Here is a 21,364-nt window from a genome sequence, read left to right as displayed (position 1 = left end):
TTAATTGCATTACCTTCTGATCTCGAGACATTATTTTTATTTCTTAATGCTAACGTGCTTGCAAAAATTGCTCATCATTTTGCTTTTCAAAATACACTGTTCATTACATAGACTTTAGTTTTCTTACATTTTTCAGTTTTCTTTCCAGCAATACAGGTATTAGCACCCATCCAGAGTTGCTGAAAAAAGCCCTTTATGACATTAAAACTGTTACAGTGTCCCACGATCACATGATCAACATTATTGCACTTTCAAGCAAGATTCCAAAAACTAGAGTCAGTTGAAAAAGCCAGCAGTCAAATCACAAGTCATGATCATATACTGTCTCACTTAAGGACTACGGGTGATTAGCTTACTGAAGTGAGGTTGTAAATCCATCACGGTTGCATGATGTCTCTCTTAATGACTGTATTATTTAACAATGGATTGCCAGTCCTGACTGCAGTTGTTTTAAGCAAATATATTTTTTTGTAAGTCATATATGTCACATTACAAGAAGAAGCATGAAAAATTAAGAAACTGTAGTAATCCCCTCCAAGATAAACACAGTTTAGGAAACTCTAATGTTCATATTGAAAGGGAAGAATATGACTGACTGACTTTAAAAACCACAATATTAGTATTGATGCCTAAATATTTTTCCATTTCTTGAGCTTGGTCCATGCTGTACTCTAAATTTTATTTAACTAAATTAAAACATTGTAAAATAGTTTTTTATTCTGTCTTTTCATTAGAATTAAAAACTTAATTTCAGGAATTTGTATACAATTGTTCGTCCAGAATCTTTTTTACTATAGTATTTTTTTCTTTTTCAGGGATTCATTTCTTTTGGAATGTTTGGTTTAGATAAACATCTAATTATTCTTCCATTCAAAAGGAGGTAATTTTAACAGTTTATACATCTATTTAATTTCAGCTGCCTTGAGTACTTTTAACTCTGATGCTATTCCTTTTTAAAAAATGGTAATCTGGTTTGTTTTAAAGTTCTGCTCCTTTTAATACATGGATGAAGCAATACTTTTCTCTATTGAGCATCAATTTATATTAACATATTCTAAATTGGGGAACCATTAAACAATGTTGCTTTAATTCAATTGGTATCAATGTGATATATAGGCATATACATGAGTTATTATTCATAAAATACTTACTCTGGGAGGGCGTTTTTGACTTCCACAGAGCCTCCAGGGGGATAGGAGAGAGCGTTTTTACCCTCTCCTGGCTCCAGGGAAGCCTTTGGAGTCTGGGGAGGGCAAAACACAAGCCTACTGGGCCCACCAGAAGTTAGGAAACAGGCCGGTTGCAGCCTCCAGAGACCCTCCAGGCGGTGGGAGAAGCTATTTTTGCCATCCCCAGGCATTGAATTATGGGTGTGGGCACTCACGCGTGCACGATAGCACGTGTGCCCGCCCTTTCAGCACCCAAAGATAAAAAGGTTCGCCATCACTGGTCTAGAGCGTCTTATAGTGCAAAAAATGTGGATAATTATTTTTCCCATGAATGAAATAGTTCTTTCATTCATATAATGTGATTTTATTCTCTCGTAGTTTTTTTTCTCCTCGCCTCCTTTGCACCCCATGATTCTGAAAGTTAGGGAACCTTGGCAACATGTTGAATATTGGACAGAAATAAGAAATGGAAGTTTGAGTTGACAGAGTTTCTTTTCTCAAATAGAGAAGTAACTTAGGTCTTAATTACTTAACAAAGGTGAGTGAATTAGGTCAAAGTGCATATCAATTTAGGAAAAAGAGTTCGTTCCCATTCATATATTTTTTCAGTTTAATAGCCAGCTTTTAAAAAATGTTTCAACTATTTCAGTTCTTCTGACTTGTTGCTTCAAAAATCTGGTCATCACACGTTGAATGTACACTAAAATCTCACAGGCAAAAATATTTATCATCAAGTCCTTGTATTATGCTTTTCCAGGTGGTATTTCAAATGGGCTTTTTTTCCCATGTAGGCTTCAATTCCTTTGGGGTGCTAGAACTGTGGAACAGAGGGAATCATCTGTCCCAGAGGAGATTCGGATGACATGCCAACAATTCGTTAGTTACCACAGAGACACGTGTGTGAGAAGCATTGTCCAAGATAGAAGGTAGAGTTGTTCCTAAGTGTTAAAATTGATTTAAATTATTCTAATACAGTATTCTAGATGGGAATGTGCTCTGTGTCTGTTGATACTCTTCTTTTTATTTGGAGTACACGACTCGGTTTCCAAATACCACTAAGCAGACACTTGGTTAATTGTTGATTTGTAAATAATTATTTTTGAATTGATATTCAGTTCAAATCTCACCAGGCTCAGGATTGACTCAGCCTTCCATCCTCCCGAGGTTGGTAAAATGAGATTGTTGGGAGAAATAGGTTGACTCTGTAAACTGCTGTAAAGTACTGTGAAGCAGCATATAAGTCTAAATGCTATTGCTATTAACTTTTGATGCAGGGGTGAGCCGCCCCGAATCTGCGGAGAGGGGCGGCATACAAATCTGATTAAACTTAAACTTAAACTTAAACTAAACTTAAACTTAAACTTAAATGAGTTACGTGCAGGCAAGTTGCGCCAAAGCAAAAACTGTTGTGATACGTCACAATACATCATTTGACATGATTGAGTTTGACATCCATGCTTTGGTGTTTAAACATTTTTTAAAAATTTATATATCAAACAATATGTTATCTAGCACATAGTTTCAAATAATAGAAATCAAAAGCAGCGTAAACATTTTGAACCATGAAGTTTAGTTTAAATGGCAACAATTAATATTGTTGCAGGTAATCCTCAACTTAATGGCCAGTCACTTAACAACCATTCAAGGTTATGACCTACCTGGAAAAAGGAAGTTATGACCCAATTACTGTGGTTGCCCCAGTCATGTGATCCCACTTCAGGCAGTCAGCAGTACAGCAGTGTGGTTTCCAGTCTCCCAGTCACATAACTGTGTTTTATAAAGTTTTTGCAAAAAAACCCACCAGAAATTACTTTCACTTTTCAGAAAAATGGCGCCATAGCAAACAATAGGTTTGCTTAATGCTACCATATTCACTTAACAACTTACATGTTTCCTTAAGAAACGGCCACAGAAAAGGCCGTTTTTGGCAGTCTATCAACCCGATTTACAACTATAATAGGTTCCATTATAGTCGTATGTTGAGGACTGCCTATAGTGAACAAAAGAAGGTAGCTTTTCTATTATGACATGGCTTCTTTCATAAATTGTGTTAAGCCATTGACAAAACTTAAGTATAACATATTAACAATGTGCTTTCCCGGTTTTATTGCTCTTTTGGGAAATTTGGTGGCCATGTTAATCTTAGAACTTCCCTACTGTGATTCAGCTGCAGTTTCAACATACTCACATGCCATGTCTCAAATTTAGGATTACATATGTCCCCAAACTTCCATTTTTGGATATAAAATTCTGTGGAGGTGGGAAATAAATCTTAGCCATTTGTTCTGCATTTCACAACAATTTTTACATTTTCTTTCTTTATATGTCTTGAAAAACCAAGAAATATATAAATATTAACTATCTTTTTTAATATTAAAATATTAATGAATATCACATAAAGAAAAATGGACCAATGGTGTTGCTTTATTTTAATCACTATCACTGTTTGATCTGCATAGATTGCAATAAGTAATATACCCCTTCTTGTTCTCCTTTTCATCTATATATCTCTCTTTTCTTCTCAGATGAATGCCTGGCATTAGACCCCTAATGTATGTTTTGGGCCCAGCACTGATTTTGTTATATGTTCCCATGTTCTATTAATTAAAATTAACATTAGCTTATTAATTAAAAGGCTATTTTACACAGTTAAAGTTGGCTTGGCTTAACCTTAGATCACAAAATAGTTGCTTTCTGTACAATACATTTAATTAGACCTAAACCAGGAAGTTCTAGAAAACCACTTGGAAGAGTATTTCATGCATTTTTCTTCTATTGACTGAAACATTGAAGTACTGCATCCATTTCAAGGCTTGTGACCACTCCAAGGGCTTCCTGACATTTAGTATGTATGTGGGTTCAGAGATGACACTTCTCTTAGAAGGAAGAGTGTATGTATACTTAAGAAATAGTTTTACATACTAAAGTTGGGCCTGTGACTGTTGGTGCATAATTAATACAGACATTTTAAGTCATAGAACAGAATAGAATAGAATACTTTATTGGCCAAGTGTGATTGGACACACAAGGAATTTGTCTTGGTGTATATGCCCTCATTGTATATAAAAGAAAATATAGATTTGTCGAGAAACATGTGGTACAACACTTAATGATTGTCATAGCGGTCAAATAAGCAATGAAGAAACAATCAATATTAATAAAAATCTTAGGATACAAGTTATAGTCATGCAGTCCTAAGTGGGAGGAAAAGGATGATATGAATGATGAGAAAAACTAGTAGAAATAGAAGTGCAGACTTAGTAAAAAGTTTGACAGTGTTGAGGGAATTATTTGTTTAGTAGAATGATGGCTGTTCTTGTGTCTAGTTGTCTTGGTGTGCAGTGCTCTATAGCGTCATTTTGAGGGTAGGAGTTGAAACAGTTTATGTCCAGGTTGTGAGGGGTCTGTAAATATTTTCACAGCCCTCTTTTTGACTCGTGCAGTATACAGGTCCTCAATGGAATGCAGGTTGGCAGCAATTGTTTTTTCTGCAGTTCTGATTATCCTCTGAAGTCTGTGTCTGTCTTGGGTTGCAGAACCAAACCAGACAGTTATAGAGGTGCAGATGACAGACTCAGTGATTCCTCTGTAGAACTTTAGAAAACTTTAAATAAGGCATGCTTTACTTTCATTGTTGACTTTGGCCCTAATCCCAATCATGCATACTCAGCATTGGCTTAGAGGGGGTTGCACCAGGTTGCATGCAGTTTTCAGTTCTGATTTGAGAAAAAAACACTTTATGGAGTTTGAAATGAATCTTAACCAGTTGTATTGTTTCTCCAAGACCTCTGTGCATTAATCTGCTCAATAAGCATTTTAGGGTTAAAAGATCCAAATTTAACCCACAGACAAATTTAATACTCCTTGAATTTGTTCCTTTTCAGATTGCAATTGGAAGTCTACACTATCCATAAAAGAAAAATCTTGAGCTTATAAAACCCCAAAAGCATTTAATCAAATGCTATGCTAAGCATCATTTACCAAAGCTGTATGTGCTTCAGAAGTAATTCAGCCAAAAACTGCTCTGAAGTGCTTGAAATTTGAAAAAGGCTCCTGTGCTCTCATGCCTTCCCAAAATATATTTTCAAAATAATTTTTGAAACATGTACAGACCTTGTATAGAGTATATGAGCCTTTCAAAGGCTCTCTTAGGATTCTTCCTTCTGAAATAGAATTTGATATAATTATCGTCTAAAATTTTACCATTAACTCTTCTACTACTTTGCAGGTAGTCCTTGATTTATGACCACATTTGAGAACAGAATTTCCATTGTTAGGCAAAGCAGTTGTTAAGGGAGTCATGCCCAATTTAGAACCTTTTTTGGCATCATTGTGAAGTGTATCACTATAATTAAACAAATCACTCAGCCATTAAGCAAGTCTGGCTTCCTTTGTTGGAATTGCTTATCAGAAGCTGACTGGGAGAGCCACAAATGGAGATAATGTGACTCCAGGATTCTGTAACCATTGTAAATAACCTGCCCAGCACCTAAATTTTGATCACAGGACAGGATGCTTGGATGGTTGTGAATGCAAGGATGTATGTCCCTTTTTTTTGCCATTGTTAACTTCGAGCAGTCACTAAACAAATGGTTGTAAGTCAAGAACTACCTGAATATCATTCCAATGGTAATTCCTGTGACTAAAGATTAATTTCAGATTCTAAGATGATCAATAGTGAACTAACAGTTAATAATTTTACACTAATCAATACAGTATGTTGTGCTACCATTAGATGCTTGCATGCATTTTGGCCAAAAAGGAAAAACAGCTTTAACTGTATACTTGGCTATTAGGCCTTCTTTTAACATCCTTCTAACTATCATGCTGTCTTTCCTTGTTCTCCCCTTGGCTTCATCCAACAAGCAGTGGTGGTACGAGATTTACAGAACATGTGGGTGAATCCTTCCTTTGACATACAGGTGTGGCACAAAGACTGTGACTGGAGTCTTCTTCGGCTGTGATCTGGTGAACTGGCTTTTGGAAGTTGGCCTTGCCTTGGACCGCGGGGAAGCTGTAGTGTATGGAGAGAGGCTGGTGAAAGGTGGCATCATCCAACATATTACCAATGACTTTGAATTTCGGGATGAGCGATTGCATTACCATTTTACAGCTACGACAACTGCAATACAGGACAGCCGAGGGAATGAAGACGCCCGTGGAAGCTAGCCAAGACCAGACCCTCCTACTCGCATCTAATGCACGCTCTTTGAGATCCTTTTGCTTACAATGTGGCTGTGTTGATCTCTAACCCAAAGAGAATTCTGTCTTGCAATCTGAATGTTGACTAAAATGAGTTGCTTCAGGGAATTGTTTCAAATTGCGAAAAGCGCGTAACAGGCTTTGTACTCAGTTTTATTTTTTTGAAACAATAGTGTTTTTTAAAAAATAATAATAATTATAATAATAATTTTCTTTCCTTCCAATACTATGGAAAAAACAACTCATTTATCTTTTTTTTAAAAAAAGGAACAGTAGATCATTTTGGTATATGCTGTTCTTATTGTTTTAACAGTGAAGTTCTCTTATTTGTACTGACAAAATAACTGGAGATTGATGTGTTAAAGGAGAAATCAGCAAATGAATTTTGCTGTTCATCGTGATTCTTATATGAATAAGTTACTTTTAATTTTTAAAGCATACAGATCTCTGTTTATCAGTCTGTTTAAATCTGAATCAAGCATAATTTGTTGCATAATTTTTCCCTTTGGCTTAATTGATAACTAATTGGCACATGACTGCCAAAAATGGACCAATTTATTTCACAGACAACAATCAGTTGGAGTCTGTGGGTGCCATATTTATTTTGTACTTAATATCAAATTACTATTTTTTAAAATGTAAAATTGTACTTGAGTACTAATCTTGATATGCAAATTAAAGAACTTGAATTAACTTCTTGTTAAATTTTAATTGTGCAATACAAATGTTTAAGTATTCATAGGAATATTTGTGTGTGTGTGTAATATTAGTGAGGTTTCACTATAAAAGTAATATATTTTTAAATGCATATATTTATTAAAAACTCTGGTAATTTTTTAATTTTTAAGCCATGTTTTAGAATAATAGGAAGGCATGAACATCTTATTCATCTTTTTAAAGTTAAGATGGAATACTTACGGTAAATCTTTTTTTCTGAAAGTGGTTCATCAACAATATTATTAGAAGAAGCAATTTGTCATGTTTCTTCAACTGTTAAGACCTGTTAGTTATCTTTATCTAACCACTATTTTTTTTACCAGATGCATGGCACATTTATGTATGGATACATTTTATATTTATAGAAATATAAATTATATTTGGAAGCTGGACTAATGAAAATTATGGCTATTAGCTTTTAAAGAGTTAACTCTGTAATACCTGAAAAATAATGAACCTTTTCATGTTTGCAGTGTTATGTATTCAGACATAAAAAAGTTGGGGGGGGGGTTAAATTTATTTTTATTATCAATGCACATGAAATACTGCCAAGATTTATTTTGCATTATATAAAAAGGGCTATCTTCTAAAATGGGGTGGGTGGGTGATTATATAAACTCTATTTTGTAAGTTGATCTACAGCTGAAATGAAAAGCATGCTGTATTACAAAACCCAATTATTCTTTTTTTAAATTGGGAAGAGTTATGGAGAAACATGTTCCTGAAAGTAGCACATTGATTTTCTTGCTGTTCCATTTACTCAATAAGTATAGCTGCCCTGACTTGTATAATATTCCTTGTTAAAAGTTGAAGCAAAAAGTTATACTATATACTTTTTATTTCTTGTGGTTCAAAACATAACTATACTTAAAGTTAGGCTAGACAGACTGCATTCTAAAGTCAATCTATACATCATTTATTAAATAAATCACAAGTGGTTGATATAAATATTAAGCTCTGAATTAACTATAGTTTAAATTATGGTTTAATATAATAGATGGATTCAAGTTTAAAGTCCAAAATGCCATGGTATAATATTCAATTTTAACTTTTGTGACATTCAGCTGTAGGTTGTATCTCCCAACATAGGAAGATGGCATTTCATTCTTAACATTGTTGCTGTTGTGATATAAATTATATCATTATTCATAAACGTATCTCATATTACATAAGAATTTTGTTAATTCCTTTCTTGAATTCATCACATTTTTATGTATGACAGATTGAGACATGCAACTAATTTATACCTGGTTTTCAGTTCTGTTGCCAAGAATTACATTTAAATGGACATTGTGCAATTTTATTTACATGTTAAAGTGCTATAGTACCTAACAACCATAGGCATAAGATTGCCACCCAAATTACTTTCTGCCCAGATTTAGGCTTTCAACTCAGGAAATACTTTTTTTTTAAATTAAGAGCTCTATTTAATTCATTAGACAAACCAGTAGGATTTAAATGTTCCTATGACTTGACTGCATCTTACTTCATATCTTTCTATAACTGGCTCTCAACAGTCCTCTTTTGTTGCCTGAAAAATATTAATTTTGATTGTTTTTTTAACCCTCCTGTTCTGTTTAAGAAAAGTAACAAATCTTCTGTTCCCGGGTCACCCTGACCCGGACCGAAAACTCTTCATTTGCAGTGCTTATGTTTGGTCAATTTGAATACTTTTTTCACTTGGAAAGTAGTCTGAACATTTCTGCACACAATGATATGAAAATTGAACTGAAGAAATTAATCCTTATTGGTTTATTTTGCACATAAATATGCCTCCCCCCCCCCCCGTTTTTGTGAATTTTCTTTAGGTTTATTGATAATTATGCCTGCAAAATACATTCTATTTTACTAACGTTGGTATGGGATTGGTAGCTTGAACATTTCTGAACATAATGATATGGAAATTGAACTGGAAAAATTGATGCATATTGGTTTATTTTGTTGATGAAATGCACACACCCCCCCCCCCCCCCATTTTTTAAAAATAGTCTTCACTTTATGGATAGTTTTGCTAGCAAAATACATTCTATTTTACTAAAGTTGGTGTGGGATTGGTAGCTTGAACATTTCTGAACATAATGATATGAAAATTGAACTGGAAAAATTGATGCATATTGGTTTATTTTGCACATAAATGTATGCCTCCCCCGTGTTCAATTATTTCAATTTATATAAAAATTATGCTGTTAATTTCAAACTTACTTTTTTTTAGTAAAATGGATTTGTTTCATAAAATTAGTTCTCTGGCTACAATGTGGTTGATTTTCAAAAGGATATTCCAAATATTTCTAGACAAATATGTATAAACAGTGACAATAATGGCACATAGCAAGGCCGGGGGGTGGGGGGTGGCCCTTTTGTGGCAAAAATAAACCAATAAGAACCATTTTTTTTCAGTTCATTTATATTTTTCTTATATCAGAAATGTTCAATTTAGTATATCAAACCTTTTGGGGGAAAATTCCTTAGGGATTTGTAGCCTTAAAAAATAGAAATTGACACGAAATTAAAAAAGGATGGGGGGAGGGGCTTTTTGATCAAAATAAAAATATAAGTCTCAATTTTTCCAGTTCAATTTTCATATCATTATGTTCATAAATGTTCAAACTAGTTTTCCAGTTGAAAAAGTTTTCAAAAAGATCAAATTCAAGTACCTAAAAAAATTATTTTTGGTCCGGTCATATACGAACAGAAACAGACTCGAAGTTATGAAATTTTTTTGCCCAGAAAACAATTAGCCACCACTCCAAAAATATTTTTTGATGATCAGCATTGTTAAATTGAGTAAATGAATGCCTAAGATTTTAAAGAATATTTCGGATTTGGAGCATAAAAAAATAAAAAGTGAAAATGGTTACAAGCAGCCGAGGGGGGGGGGGCTTATTTCTGATATTAAAAAACCAATAAGAATCATTTTTTTCAGTTCCTTTATATTTTTCTTATATTCAGAAATGTTCAAGCTACCAATCCCACACCAACTTTAGTAAAATAGAATGCATTTTGCAACCAAAACTATCCATAAATTGAAAAAAATTTCATAAAAACGGGGGGGGGGGCGTGCATTATATCCGCAAAATAAACCAATAAGATTTACTTTTTTCATTTCAATTTTCATATCATTGTGTGCAGAAATGTTCCGACTACATTCCAAGTGAAAAAAGCTTTCAAAAAGACCAAACATAAGCACTGCAAATGAAGAGTTTTCGGTCCGGGTCAGGGTGACCCGGGAACAGAAGATTTGTAACTTTTTTTGCCCAGCAAAAACTAAGCCCCCCACCCCCCCAAAAAAAATTCTCATAGAGAGAACCCCTGAAATGATGAAAAGTCATGAAATTTCAAGTTTCAGATATGCAGGGAAAATTTTTTACAGGGACTCAAACTTGGCTTCGGGTTGCATACGACCCGAACAGAACAGCAGGGTTAAATCAATTTTGGCATTCAGCGGCAAAACATCCTACTTATGAACATTGGATTAAATACTTGAGCTTTTTCTTCCTTCCATTTACTGATGAGAAACCAAAGGAGGAATGGAATCCGAACCCAACAAGATCCTATTACCAATGAAGGCATCTTAAATCATCCATTATCATGTTTATATGGAAATCTCAGCTTTTCCCCATTATCTAATGACTTCTTTGTTTTCTGCTGATTATTAGCACATTTTTCAAAAGTGCTTTGAATTATATTTGATTACCGCCAACTTTAGATGATGTTCCAATAAAAAAATGTATAGACGGAGTGGAACAACGCTATTCTTCTAATAGGAGCCAATACATTTAATTTCTGTTAGATTATGAAATCCAGTGCATAAAGACATTGGAAATAACAACATCCTATTCAAACTATCCTGGTGTATTAAGTTTTTAATACCACTTTTCAGGACAGAATTTTTATTCTTTTAATCCTTTGTCAAATACTAAGTCTGGGTACCAGTTCAATTCATATACAGACCTCACTGTATATCTATTGTTATTTTAAGATTAAAGGCATTAGTGTTAACTATATCCACAATGTTTTCGTATTTCTGCAATAGAACTCTAGAGAAAGCAATACTTTCTTGAATTCTTAAAGTTGTTTTCTGAAATATTTAAATTTGCCTATGAGAAGCCATTTACAAGAAAATGGGAAATGTGCTGTAATTTACACTCCTTGATTTTCTCCACAGCCACTTTGTTCTTTACAATGTCTTGGGGTCAATTTGGTTAGTTACATATTAATTCCAGAATTAGTTATTTCACTTATTTGCTTTATTTTGCTTCTTTTCCAAATAGATTTTTAAATGTTGAAGTTGCTGGGAGTTGGGCAACTTATAAATCATTGTTATTAAGTCTGCTTATTAAATGTATACGGTACTTGGCCATTAAGTATATGAAATAATAAACAAATGCAGGCTGAAAATATATGCTAAGTAAACAAAAACCTAGTAATTTTGTAGTTGCTTTAAAGTTTGGATGGCTACATGTCACATTTAAAATTAGCAATTCTATTAATGCTAATGCCAATATTTTATCTTCCAGCTAGTTTACATAATAAATGCTATTTGGCCAATAGCATTGTGCAGTGAATAAAGCTGTTTTGGAAAATAACACTTGGATTAATAAAAGGAAACAGATATTTTGTCATGTATATATACGTATTTCTTCTTCAACGCAATCTGAAAAAAAATGAACTGCTTGATCAACATTCAGGAACCCATTCTGAAGAATATAATCCATCTCATCAATCTTTCTCTTCTCTAGTTTTTGGATCTGTTCCATGATCTGTGCAGCTTTTTCCTAGAAAACAAATGTGAAAATAGAACCAAATATTAAAATTGTGCACAGCAAATGATTGCTACAATTAATCTTAAATGATAGCCGGTGTGATCTAGTGGTTAGAATGTTAGACTATGTAGAGACCCAAATTATAGTTCACCTTCAGCCACAGAAAGTCACATGCTGACTTTTGTTCAGCCATTTGCACCCAGAAAAACGTCTCTGAAAAACTTCTCTGAATATTGATATATTGATGTAATCACCACATTTCTACACTGCCCATCTCATTTAAGTGACTGAGTACCGTATTTTCCGGCGTATAAGACGACTGGGTGTATAAGACGACCCCCTAACTTTTCCAGTTAAAATATAGAATTTGAGATATACTCGCTGTATAAGACTACTCCTCTTCTGACGCACACCAAATAGCAGTTCGCGGCACTGGCGAGGGAGCTTCGCGCCCAGGAGAGTGTCCCTTACGCAGCTTGGTGCCAGCTTTCTCTTTCCGCGGCGGCGGCGGCAGGCTCCGGAGGGAGCTCGGGCGGTGGCGAGAAGATGGGATTCCGGGTGCCGAGCGCCACCTGCCCGCCGTTCCAGCGCCTCGGCCTGCTCGCCCGGCCTCTTGCCCGGCGGGGAGAGCAAAGGCGGCGGCGGGAGTAGCGGAGGCGAGGCGGAGAAGAAAGAAGCGGCGGATAGCTGGCGAGGCACCGGCTAGAGGGCTGGACCCCGCCGCTTTGCCGCCGCTCCCGCCGCCGGCTTTGCTGGGGTTGAGCGCCACACCGGGCCGGCAGGAACTGCGGGGGGGAGCCGGCGTACGCTCCGGCTAACAAGCCCTTGCCGCAGCTATCCGCCGCTTCTTTCTTCTCCGCCTCGCCTCCGCTACTCCCCGCCGCCACCTTTGCTCTCCCCGCCGGGCAAGAGGCAAAGACGGCGGCGGGAGTAGCGGAGGCGAGGCGAAGAAAGAAGCGGCAGATAGCTAGCGGCAAGGGCTCGTTACGCCGGCTACCCCCTGCAGTTCCTGCCGCCCGGCGTGGTGCTCAACCCCAGCAAAGCCGGCGGCGGGAGCGGCAGCAAAGCTGCGGGGTCCAGCCCTCTAGCCGGTGTCTCGTCAGCTATCCGCCGCTTCTTCTCCGCCTCGCCTCCGCTACTCCCGCTGCCGCCTTTGCTCTCCCCGCCGGGCAAGAGGCCGGCCGAGGAGGCCAAGGCGCTGGAACGGCAGGCAGGTGGCGCTCGGCACCCGGAATCCCGTCTTCTCGCCACCGCCCGAGCTCCCTCCGGAGCCTGCCGCCGCTGCGCTTCCTCCGCCGGCCGAGGAGTCCTTCTTATCCACGCCGGTAGTAATGGGATACTGATCACACATTCTATAGCCTGTGTGATCAGTATCCGGCGAATTTCCTATACTGTGGAATCAGTATCCGGCGTATAAGGCGACCCCCCACTTTGGAAAAGATTTTCAGGGGTTAAAAAGTCATCTTATATGCCGGAAAATACGGTACTTAACAGAAAGAAATTACAAATTAAAAATGGCAACAGCATATAAAGAAAATTTATAAAATGTTATAGATGTCACTGGAGAAAATAGCAAAAATGTTTAAAGAAAAGTCAGAAAAATGTGTGAAGTGTCATCAAATTCCAGGATCTTACTAGTATAGAAGCAAGAACTTTTTGGACTAAAATACAAATGTGGTTAGAAAAAATGTTAAAATGTAAGACAGAATTAAGATCAGAAACATTCCTATTGGGTATCTTACCAGAATAATATAATAAAGAAGATACTTATTTGATAGCACATATACTATAGTAATGGCAGTAAGAATAGTATTTGAGCAAAATTAGAAAACAGAATATACCTAAAGGACAGATAATTTTTTAAAAATTAGATTGTGCAGAAATGAACTTTGATTAAAAGATCAAGAGGAATTATTGTATTATAAGACACAATGGTTGGGAAAAAATATAAATGAATAGAGGGAAAATAAGAATGAAAGGAATAGAGGGAAAATAAGAATGAAAGAGAAACCCAGATGACACACTTGAAATGGAAGAGGGGAGGGAAAGGGAAATATAGAAAAATTATGGTACTAGATGAATTTACATTAAAAATGGAATATATTAATGAGTGAAAAATGTGAAGAAATAGAAAAGAGATGTTTATTTTTTATTTATTAATCGGGTTTATATGCCGCCCCTCTCCGAGGACTCGGGGCGGCATACAACATATAAGGAACAGTGTACGTCCAAATCCAATTAATTAAAGTTAATCTAAAAAAATGTGAAAAATCAATTTAAATGCTCTCATACCCATTCAATCAGCAAGCTCACGATACATTGGTCGGCCAGGGGGTAGTGTCTAATGACCCCAGGCCTGGTGGCATAAATGAGTCTTCAGACTAAGGAAAGGTGAGGAGGGGGGGCAGTACAAATCTCCGGGGGAGCTGATTCCAGAGGGCTGGGGCCATCACAGAGAAGGCTCTTCTAGGCCCTGCCAAGCGACATTGTCTAGTTGATGGGACCTGTAGAAGGCTGACTCTGTGGGACCTAACCGGTCACTGGGATTCATGCGGCAGGAGGTGGTCCCGCAAGTAATCTGGTCCCGTGCCATGTAGGGCTTTATAGGTCATAAACAACCAATTGAGTCCAGAAACCAATTGGCAGCCAATGCAGACTGTGCAGTGTTGGAGAGACATAGGCATGTCTGGGCAGACCCATGACTGCTCGTGCGGCTGCATTCTGCACCATTTGTAGTTTCCGAACACTCTTCAAGGGTAGCCCCATGTAAAGAGCATTGCAGGAGTCGAACCTCATTAAATAAGAGGTTAACCTTAAGTAATGTAACCTCGTTAAATAAGTAATGAATTGAGACTGCTAGAACAGTGATTTTCAACCTTTTTTGAGCCGCGGCACATTTTTTACATTTACAAAACTATGGGGCACATTGAGTGGGGAGGGGGGGCGGCTAAAAAAAGTTTGGACAAAAAAAATTATCTCTCTCTTTTCCTCCCTTTCGCTCTATTTCTCTCTCCTTCCCTCTTTCTCTCCCTTCCTCTTTTTCCTCTCTCTCCATCCCTTTCTTTCTCTTTCTTCCTTCCTCTTTTTTGCTCTCTCTCTCCCTCCCTACCTCCCTCTGTCTTTCTCTCTCCCACCTTCCCTCCCTCCCTCTCTTTCTCTCTCTCTCTCTCTTGCTTGCTTTCTCTTGTTCTCTTTCTCTCTCTCTCTCTCTCTCTCTTTCTTTCTCTCTCTCTCATTCTCTTTCTTTTTCTCTCCCTTTCTTTCTTTCTCTCTCTCTCTTTCTTTCTTTCTCTCTCTCTCTTGTTTTCTTTCTCTCTCTCTTGTTTTCTTTCTCTCTCTCTCTTGCTTGCTTTCTCTCTCTTGCTTTCTTTCTCTCTCTTTCTTTCTCTCTCTTGCTTTCTTTCTCTCTCTCTTGCTTTCTTTCTCTTTCTCTCTCTTTCTTTCTCTCTCTCTTTCTTTCTTTCTCTCTTTCTTGTTTTTTTCTCTCTCTCTGAGCTTTGCGGCACACCTGACCACGGCACACTGGTTGAAAAACACTGTGCTAGAAGACCATCCTGAGATTTATTAGAATAAAAGAACATGACAATAGAAAAGAGAGGAGAGTGTGGAGTAAAGAAGAAAAGGAGAGCAGAGGAGGCTAAGGTTGGGGGGGGGAAGGATAAGAGAGAAGGGGAAAGGAGAGCAGTAGGAGAGAGGGAAGAGGTGTAGAGAAGGATGGAAGGGAGGGAAAGGGAAATAAGAGGAGTAGAGGGAGGAGAAAAGGGAGTTGTGGGAAATAAAACAGGGATGGAAAAAAGCAGTCTCAATCATATAAAAAATAACAATTGTCTTAATGAAAGAAAAAATATGTATAGAAGTATATTATTATTGAGAAATCATATTTGTGATGTAAAAATGTGAAAACTAAAAAAACTAAAAAAAGTATAGTTATGAAGAATTGGGGGTTAGTTTACTGAGAATGCATAAAACCTGCTAGTGAATTCCATAAAATCTATCTATCCATCCATCCATCCATCCATCCATCCATCCATCCATCCATCCATCCATCCATCTATCTATCTATCTATCTATCTATCTAATCTATCCATCTATCTATCTACCTACCTACCTACCTTTCTACCTACCTACCTACCTTTCTACCTACCTTTCTACCTACCTATCTATTGGATTTGTATGCCGCCCCTCTCTGAGGACGTTAGCCCTATGACTGAAAATTGATATGCCAGAACAATTTTTTTCAAAGAATATCAGCTTATACAAAAACAACAGATTCTAGACGTTCTTACTCTGAATTTCAAAATTAAATCACATTTTCTAATTCCAAGATCAACCCACCTTTGATGACTCCATCAGGGCCACGGCCCGTTCATGCGTTCGGTAGAGCTCATGTCTTCTGTCAGGCTTTGTACGAAACCGCGGCTGCATTTTAACTGGATCCTCAGTGCCAAATACCGGAGAACTGGTTTTTAGAAGCTGGGTAATATTTTCCACAAAAATGAAAGGTTTAAAAACAGACCTAGAAAATAAAATGCAAATAAGCAAATATGCAAAATTGTTTTGCTGCTTTCACAGTCCATGTTATGTTCACTCAGCATAAATTCCAGGAGAGCCTAACTTTTCATATCAGTCACAATCTAGATAGAAAACTTTCTGGAACCAAGAAGACGACTTCTCCACAGATCAGATTCCTACTGTTTCCCAGAAATATCTCCTGACAATAAGCCCAATCGGGCTTTTAAGCGCATGCCCCAAAAATAAGTCCCCCAAAATATTTAAACTCATGTGCAGCCGGTCCCCGTCATTTCCTCTGGTTAGGAAGACAGAGCTGGAAATCAGGTAAGGCAACAAGAGGAGCCCCATCCTGCTCCACACGCCCCCAAAATAATAAGACCTTCAAGAAAATAAGGCCAAGCGTTTATTTTGGAGTTCAAAAAAATATAAGACAGGGTCTTATTTTCGGGGAAACACGCCAGTGTACTTTAAAAGAAGAACAATTAATGCTTCCACCCAAAAACCACTGAAACATTATGCAAAAGATGCTTTTTCAACTGGACTTTCTTTTTTTTTTCTTTGAAGACATTTCGCTTGTTATCCAGGAAGCTTCTTCAGATCAAGGGAAGCAAAACGTCTACAAAGAAAAACCAGAAAGTCCAGTTGCCTCTTGAAAAAAGCACATTTGGGAAAACTATGACCTGGATGACTGAGAATCTCCATAGACATTAAAGCATATAATAATAATAATGATGATGATGATGATGATGATGATGACAACGACTCTGGCATAAGCCAGTGAAAGTGGTCCCAGTGGTACTTGGCACGCTGGGCGCAGTGCCAAAGGATCTCAGTGGACATTTGAAAACCATCGGAATTGACGAAATCTCCATCTGTCAATTGCAAAAGGCCGCTTTACTTGGGATCGGCAAACATAATTCGCCGCTTGGGAAGCGCCCGACTGGTGATGAAATATGAAATCCAGCATAGTGATCTCGTTTGCTGTGTTGTATTGACATAATAATAATAATAATAATAATAATAATAATAATAATAATAATAATAATAATAATTTATTAGATTTGTATTTAAAGCATTAAATAACTTTCATGTTGCAGAATTGGATTAATTAAGATGAATCAGAAATTTTATCAGATTCTTTAGTCTTGTACTTTCTAAAGCTTCTATTGAGCTTTACTTTACTTACACTGAGTCATATTTAATACTCCTGGAAAGGTTTCAAGCTTTCATTTTATTTAAAATGACCAAAATAAGGTTAAGATTTTGTTCTTATGATACATTTTATTTGCGTTACCTTTCAGGATCTGGTGTTCCAGTGAAGAAATGAATGCAAGGGAGACTAGGATCTTGGGGAAGTATAGAAGCCATGCTTCCTGTGGTCATGAAGGCACCTTCCATGTTAAGACCACTCTCTTTATCTCGAAGAATTGTCATCATGATCTCAGCTGTTATATTACCTACGGGTAGTTAAGACAGGTTATTTGGTTAATACTATATACACTGTATATCTTTTAATAGCTGTGCAAATTTGCTAAAAAGAAGACATAAAGCAACTTGTATGTTTAAAAGAAATTGTAACACTGTAACTTCAATTTTTCTTTTCAACTTTAGATTTTAAAAGAACTTCCAAAGACTTATCTGTTTATTCTGGTGATCCCTGAAATTTTGGTGGCTCTGCTATATTTGTTATGGTACAGTCAGGCAGATGTTCAGACTGGATATGATATCTTTGTATGCCTAACAAGTTCTTCCCAAGGACCTGGGATATGCCATTACTATCACTTAAATATTAATCCTGTTCTTTCAGGTAATAGAATAGAACAGAATAGAATTCTTTATTGGCCAAGTGTGATTGGACACAAGGAATTTGTCTTAGATGCCGATGCTCTAAGTGTACATAAAAGAAAATATATATTTGTCAAGAATCATGATTTTCATAAGGATCAAACAAGCAATCAGGAAACAATATATACAGTATATTGAATCTCATAAAACACCACATTCAAATCCAGTTACGAAATACATCCATAAGGTCTTCTATAACTTAACAAAGGTACCTTCATATTTCTTCAGCAATTTATAGCCTTCGCAATATCTGCCACTTGCAGTTGTCATTCTGGCAGTATTTACATATGAGTACATGGCAGCAAAATCAAACACTTCTTTACCATCCCACCAGCCTTTGCTTAGAGCAAAATTCCTTAGCTCTGGATGTTCACAGTCAATTTTTGTTGTGATTGATAGCTGGTTGGAGATATTCCGTGTCCCCTCTGTTTAAAAAGGAGAAGGAAAGAAGCTATTACACTTCTAAATATTTCTGCCTCAAACTGACCTACTCAAAAATTATTAAACTGAGATATCTAAATTTACTGTTAGAAATTTGGAAAGAACCTAAATCCAACAATATGAATGTTGACTGTTTCTTATGAGCCATGATGACGCAGTAGTTAAAGTACATTACTGCAGGCTACTTTTGCTGCCTGCTGGCTGCTTGCAATTTGGCAGTTCAAATCTTACCAGGCTCAAGGTTGACTCAATCTTCTATCATTCCGAGGTGGGTAAAATGAGGATCCAGATTATTTGGGATAATGTGCTGACTCTGTAAACCATTTACAGAGCACTGTGAAGCAGTATATAAGTCTAAGTGCTATTGCTATTCATTCACTCCTTCCTCATTTGCAGTAATTATTATTATTATTATTATTATTATTATTATTAATTAGATTTGTATGCCGTCCCTCTCCGCAGACTCAGGGTGGCTCACAGCAGTAATAAAACAATAATACAGTGTTCCCTCGAGTTTTGCGGGTTCGAACTTCGCGAAAAGTCTATACCACGGTTTTCCAAAAATATTAATAAAAAAATACTTTGCGGTTTTTTCCCCCTATACCACAGTTTTTCCCGCCCGATGACGTCATATGTCATCACCAAACTTTCGTCCACCTTTAATAAATATTTTTTTTAATAAACTTTAATATATAAACATGGTGAGTAATAATCTAAATGGTTGCTAAGGGAATGGGAAATTGCAATTTAGGGGTTTAAAGTGTTAAGGGAAGGCTTGTGACACTGTTCATAGCCAAAAATAGTGTTAGATTACTTCCGCATCTCTACTTCACAAAAATTCAATTTTCGCAGGCGGTCTCGAAATGCATCCCCCGCGAAAATCGAGGGAACACTGTATACAATAACAAATCTAACATTAAAAGATTAAAATAACAAATCTAACATTAAAAGTCTAAAATAACAAATCTAATATTAAGTCTAAGAACCCATTATTTAAAAAGCATATACACAAACATACCATACATAAAACTACATAGGCAAGAGGAGATATCTCAGTTCCCCCATGCCTGATGGCAGAGGTGGGTTTTAAGGAGTTTACAAAAGGCAAGGAGGGTGGGGGCAACCCTAATCTCCAGGGGGAGCTGATTCCAGAGGGTCGGGGCTGACACAGAGAAGGCTCTTCCCCTGGGTCCCACCAACCGACATTGTTTAGTGGACAGGACCCGGAGAAGGCCAACTCTGTGGGACCTAACCAGCCTCTGGGATTCGTGCGGCAGAAGGCGGTCTTGAAGATATTCTGGTCCAGTGCCATGAAGGGCTTTATAGGTCATAACCAACACTTTGAATTGTGACCAGAAACTGTTTGGCAACCAATGCAGACTACGGAGTGTTGGTGTAACATGGGCATACCTGGGGAAGCCCATGATTGCTCTCGCAGCTGCATTCTGCAAGATCTGAAGTTTCCAAACACTTTTCAAAGGTAGCCCCATGTAGAGAGCGTTACAGTAGTCGAACCTCGAGGTGATGAGGGCATGAGTGACTGTGAGCAGTGAGTCACGGTTTAAATAGGGCCGCAACTGGTGCATCAGACGAACCTGGGGAAACGCGCCCTTCGCCACAGCTGAAAGATGTTTCTCTAATGTTAGCTGTGGATCGAGGAGGACACCCAAGTTGCGGACCCTCTCTGAGGGAGTCAATAATTCCCCCCCACCAGGGTGATGGACAGACAGGTAGAATTGTCCTTGGGAGGCAAAACCCACAGCCACTCTGTCTTATCAGGGTTGAGCTTGAGTCTGTTGACACCCATCCAGACCCCAACAGCCTCCAGACACTGGCACATCACTTCCACTGCTTCGTTGACTGGATATGGGGTGGAGATGTACAGCTGGGTATCATCAGCGTACTGATGATACCTCACCCCATGCCCTCGGATGATCTCACCCAGCGGTTTCATGTAGATGTTAAATAGCAGGGGGGAGAGAAACCTAGAGGTCGACCTCTGACCCCCCACTAACAGCGACTGCGACCGACTGGAGAGGTAGGAGGAGAACCACTGAAGAACAGTACCTCCCACTCCCAACCCCTCCAGCCGGCGCAGAAGGATACCATGGTCGATGGTATCGAAAGCCGCTGAGAGGTTGAGAAGCACCAGGACAGAGGATAAACCCCTGTCCCGGGCCCACCAGAGATCATCCATCAACGCGACCAAAGCAGTTTCTGTGCTGTAGCCTGGCCTGAATCCAGACTGTTGAGGGCCTAATTATACTTGGCCATATTAAACATATGGAGTCAATTATAAACTAGACTTTTTTCTCCCAGCTAAAACTGTAAATAACCAAGAAGTATCAATTTAAGCATTAGCATTAACTCAATACCATGACTGGAAAAGAGAAATTAAGCACATGATCAGAACAAAGCAACCAGGGCTTGGCAATTGAAATGTATGCCAGTTTTTTATATAATGCCTTTTCATTATTATAACTGTTCAACAATTTAAATTTTTTTTTTAACAGACTAGAATGAAGCATGTTGGAGTGCATCTGCAGGAAGAATATTTCAAAAACGCTTTCCTTTCCCCACCCATTCCCTTTTTCTTCAGGGCTGAGGAAATCTGAAGAAAGGGATAGAAGTTGTTCCAGAAGTCTTTCAGGCTTAAATGAGGATTATAGCTGCTTTTTATTTTTAAAGGTTCGGCTGGCAGAGAACCCACAGATT

General features: G+C 37.7%; 2 protein-coding genes across 13 annotated transcripts in view; one reads left to right on the top strand and one right to left on the bottom strand.

Moving 5' to 3' along the window:
• The window catches only part of GPR155 (G protein-coupled receptor 155), a 42,899-nt gene extending 35,835 nt beyond the window's left edge, over nucleotides 1-7,064 (top strand). For 6 of the 9 annotated variants that reach the window (XM_070731789.1, XM_070731788.1, XM_070731797.1 and 3 more), the window contains exons 14-16: nucleotides 816-880; nucleotides 1,961-2,095; nucleotides 6,092-7,064. In XM_070731789.1, the coding sequence (XP_070587890.1) occupies nucleotides 816-880; nucleotides 1,961-2,095; nucleotides 6,092-6,338 (447 nt within the window). In that variant the 3' untranslated portion in view covers nucleotides 6,339-7,064. Of the gene's footprint in view, nucleotides 1-815; nucleotides 881-1,960; nucleotides 2,096-6,035 lie in introns of all 9 variants that reach the window. The other 3 variants (XM_070731795.1, XM_070731796.1, XM_070731794.1) reach the window with 2 other exon arrangements.
• Nucleotides 7,065-10,508: 3,444 nt separating this feature from the next.
• Nucleotides 10,509-21,364, bottom strand: part of SCRN3 (secernin 3) — a 20,627-nt gene continuing 9,771 nt past the window's right edge. For all 4 annotated transcript variants that reach the window (XM_070731800.1, XM_070731798.1, XM_070731801.1 and 1 more), the window contains exons 5-8: nucleotides 18,421-18,633; nucleotides 17,658-17,820; nucleotides 16,187-16,367; nucleotides 10,509-11,863 (exon numbers count right to left, since the gene is read on the bottom strand). In XM_070731800.1, coding sequence (XP_070587901.1) covers nucleotides 11,708-11,863; nucleotides 16,187-16,367; nucleotides 17,658-17,820; nucleotides 18,421-18,633 — 713 coding nt within the window. In that variant the 3' untranslated portion in view covers nucleotides 10,509-11,707. The remainder of the gene's footprint in view (nucleotides 11,864-16,186; nucleotides 16,368-17,657; nucleotides 17,821-18,420; nucleotides 18,634-21,364) is intronic.

This window comes from Erythrolamprus reginae, chromosome 1 (genome assembly GCF_031021105.1).
Source record: "Erythrolamprus reginae isolate rEryReg1 chromosome 1, rEryReg1.hap1, whole genome shotgun sequence".
NCBI lineage: Eukaryota > Metazoa > Chordata > Lepidosauria > Squamata > Dipsadidae > Erythrolamprus > Erythrolamprus reginae.
The sequence above is the reverse complement of the archived record's forward strand: the minus strand, read 5'-3'. Positions and strand labels throughout refer to the sequence as shown.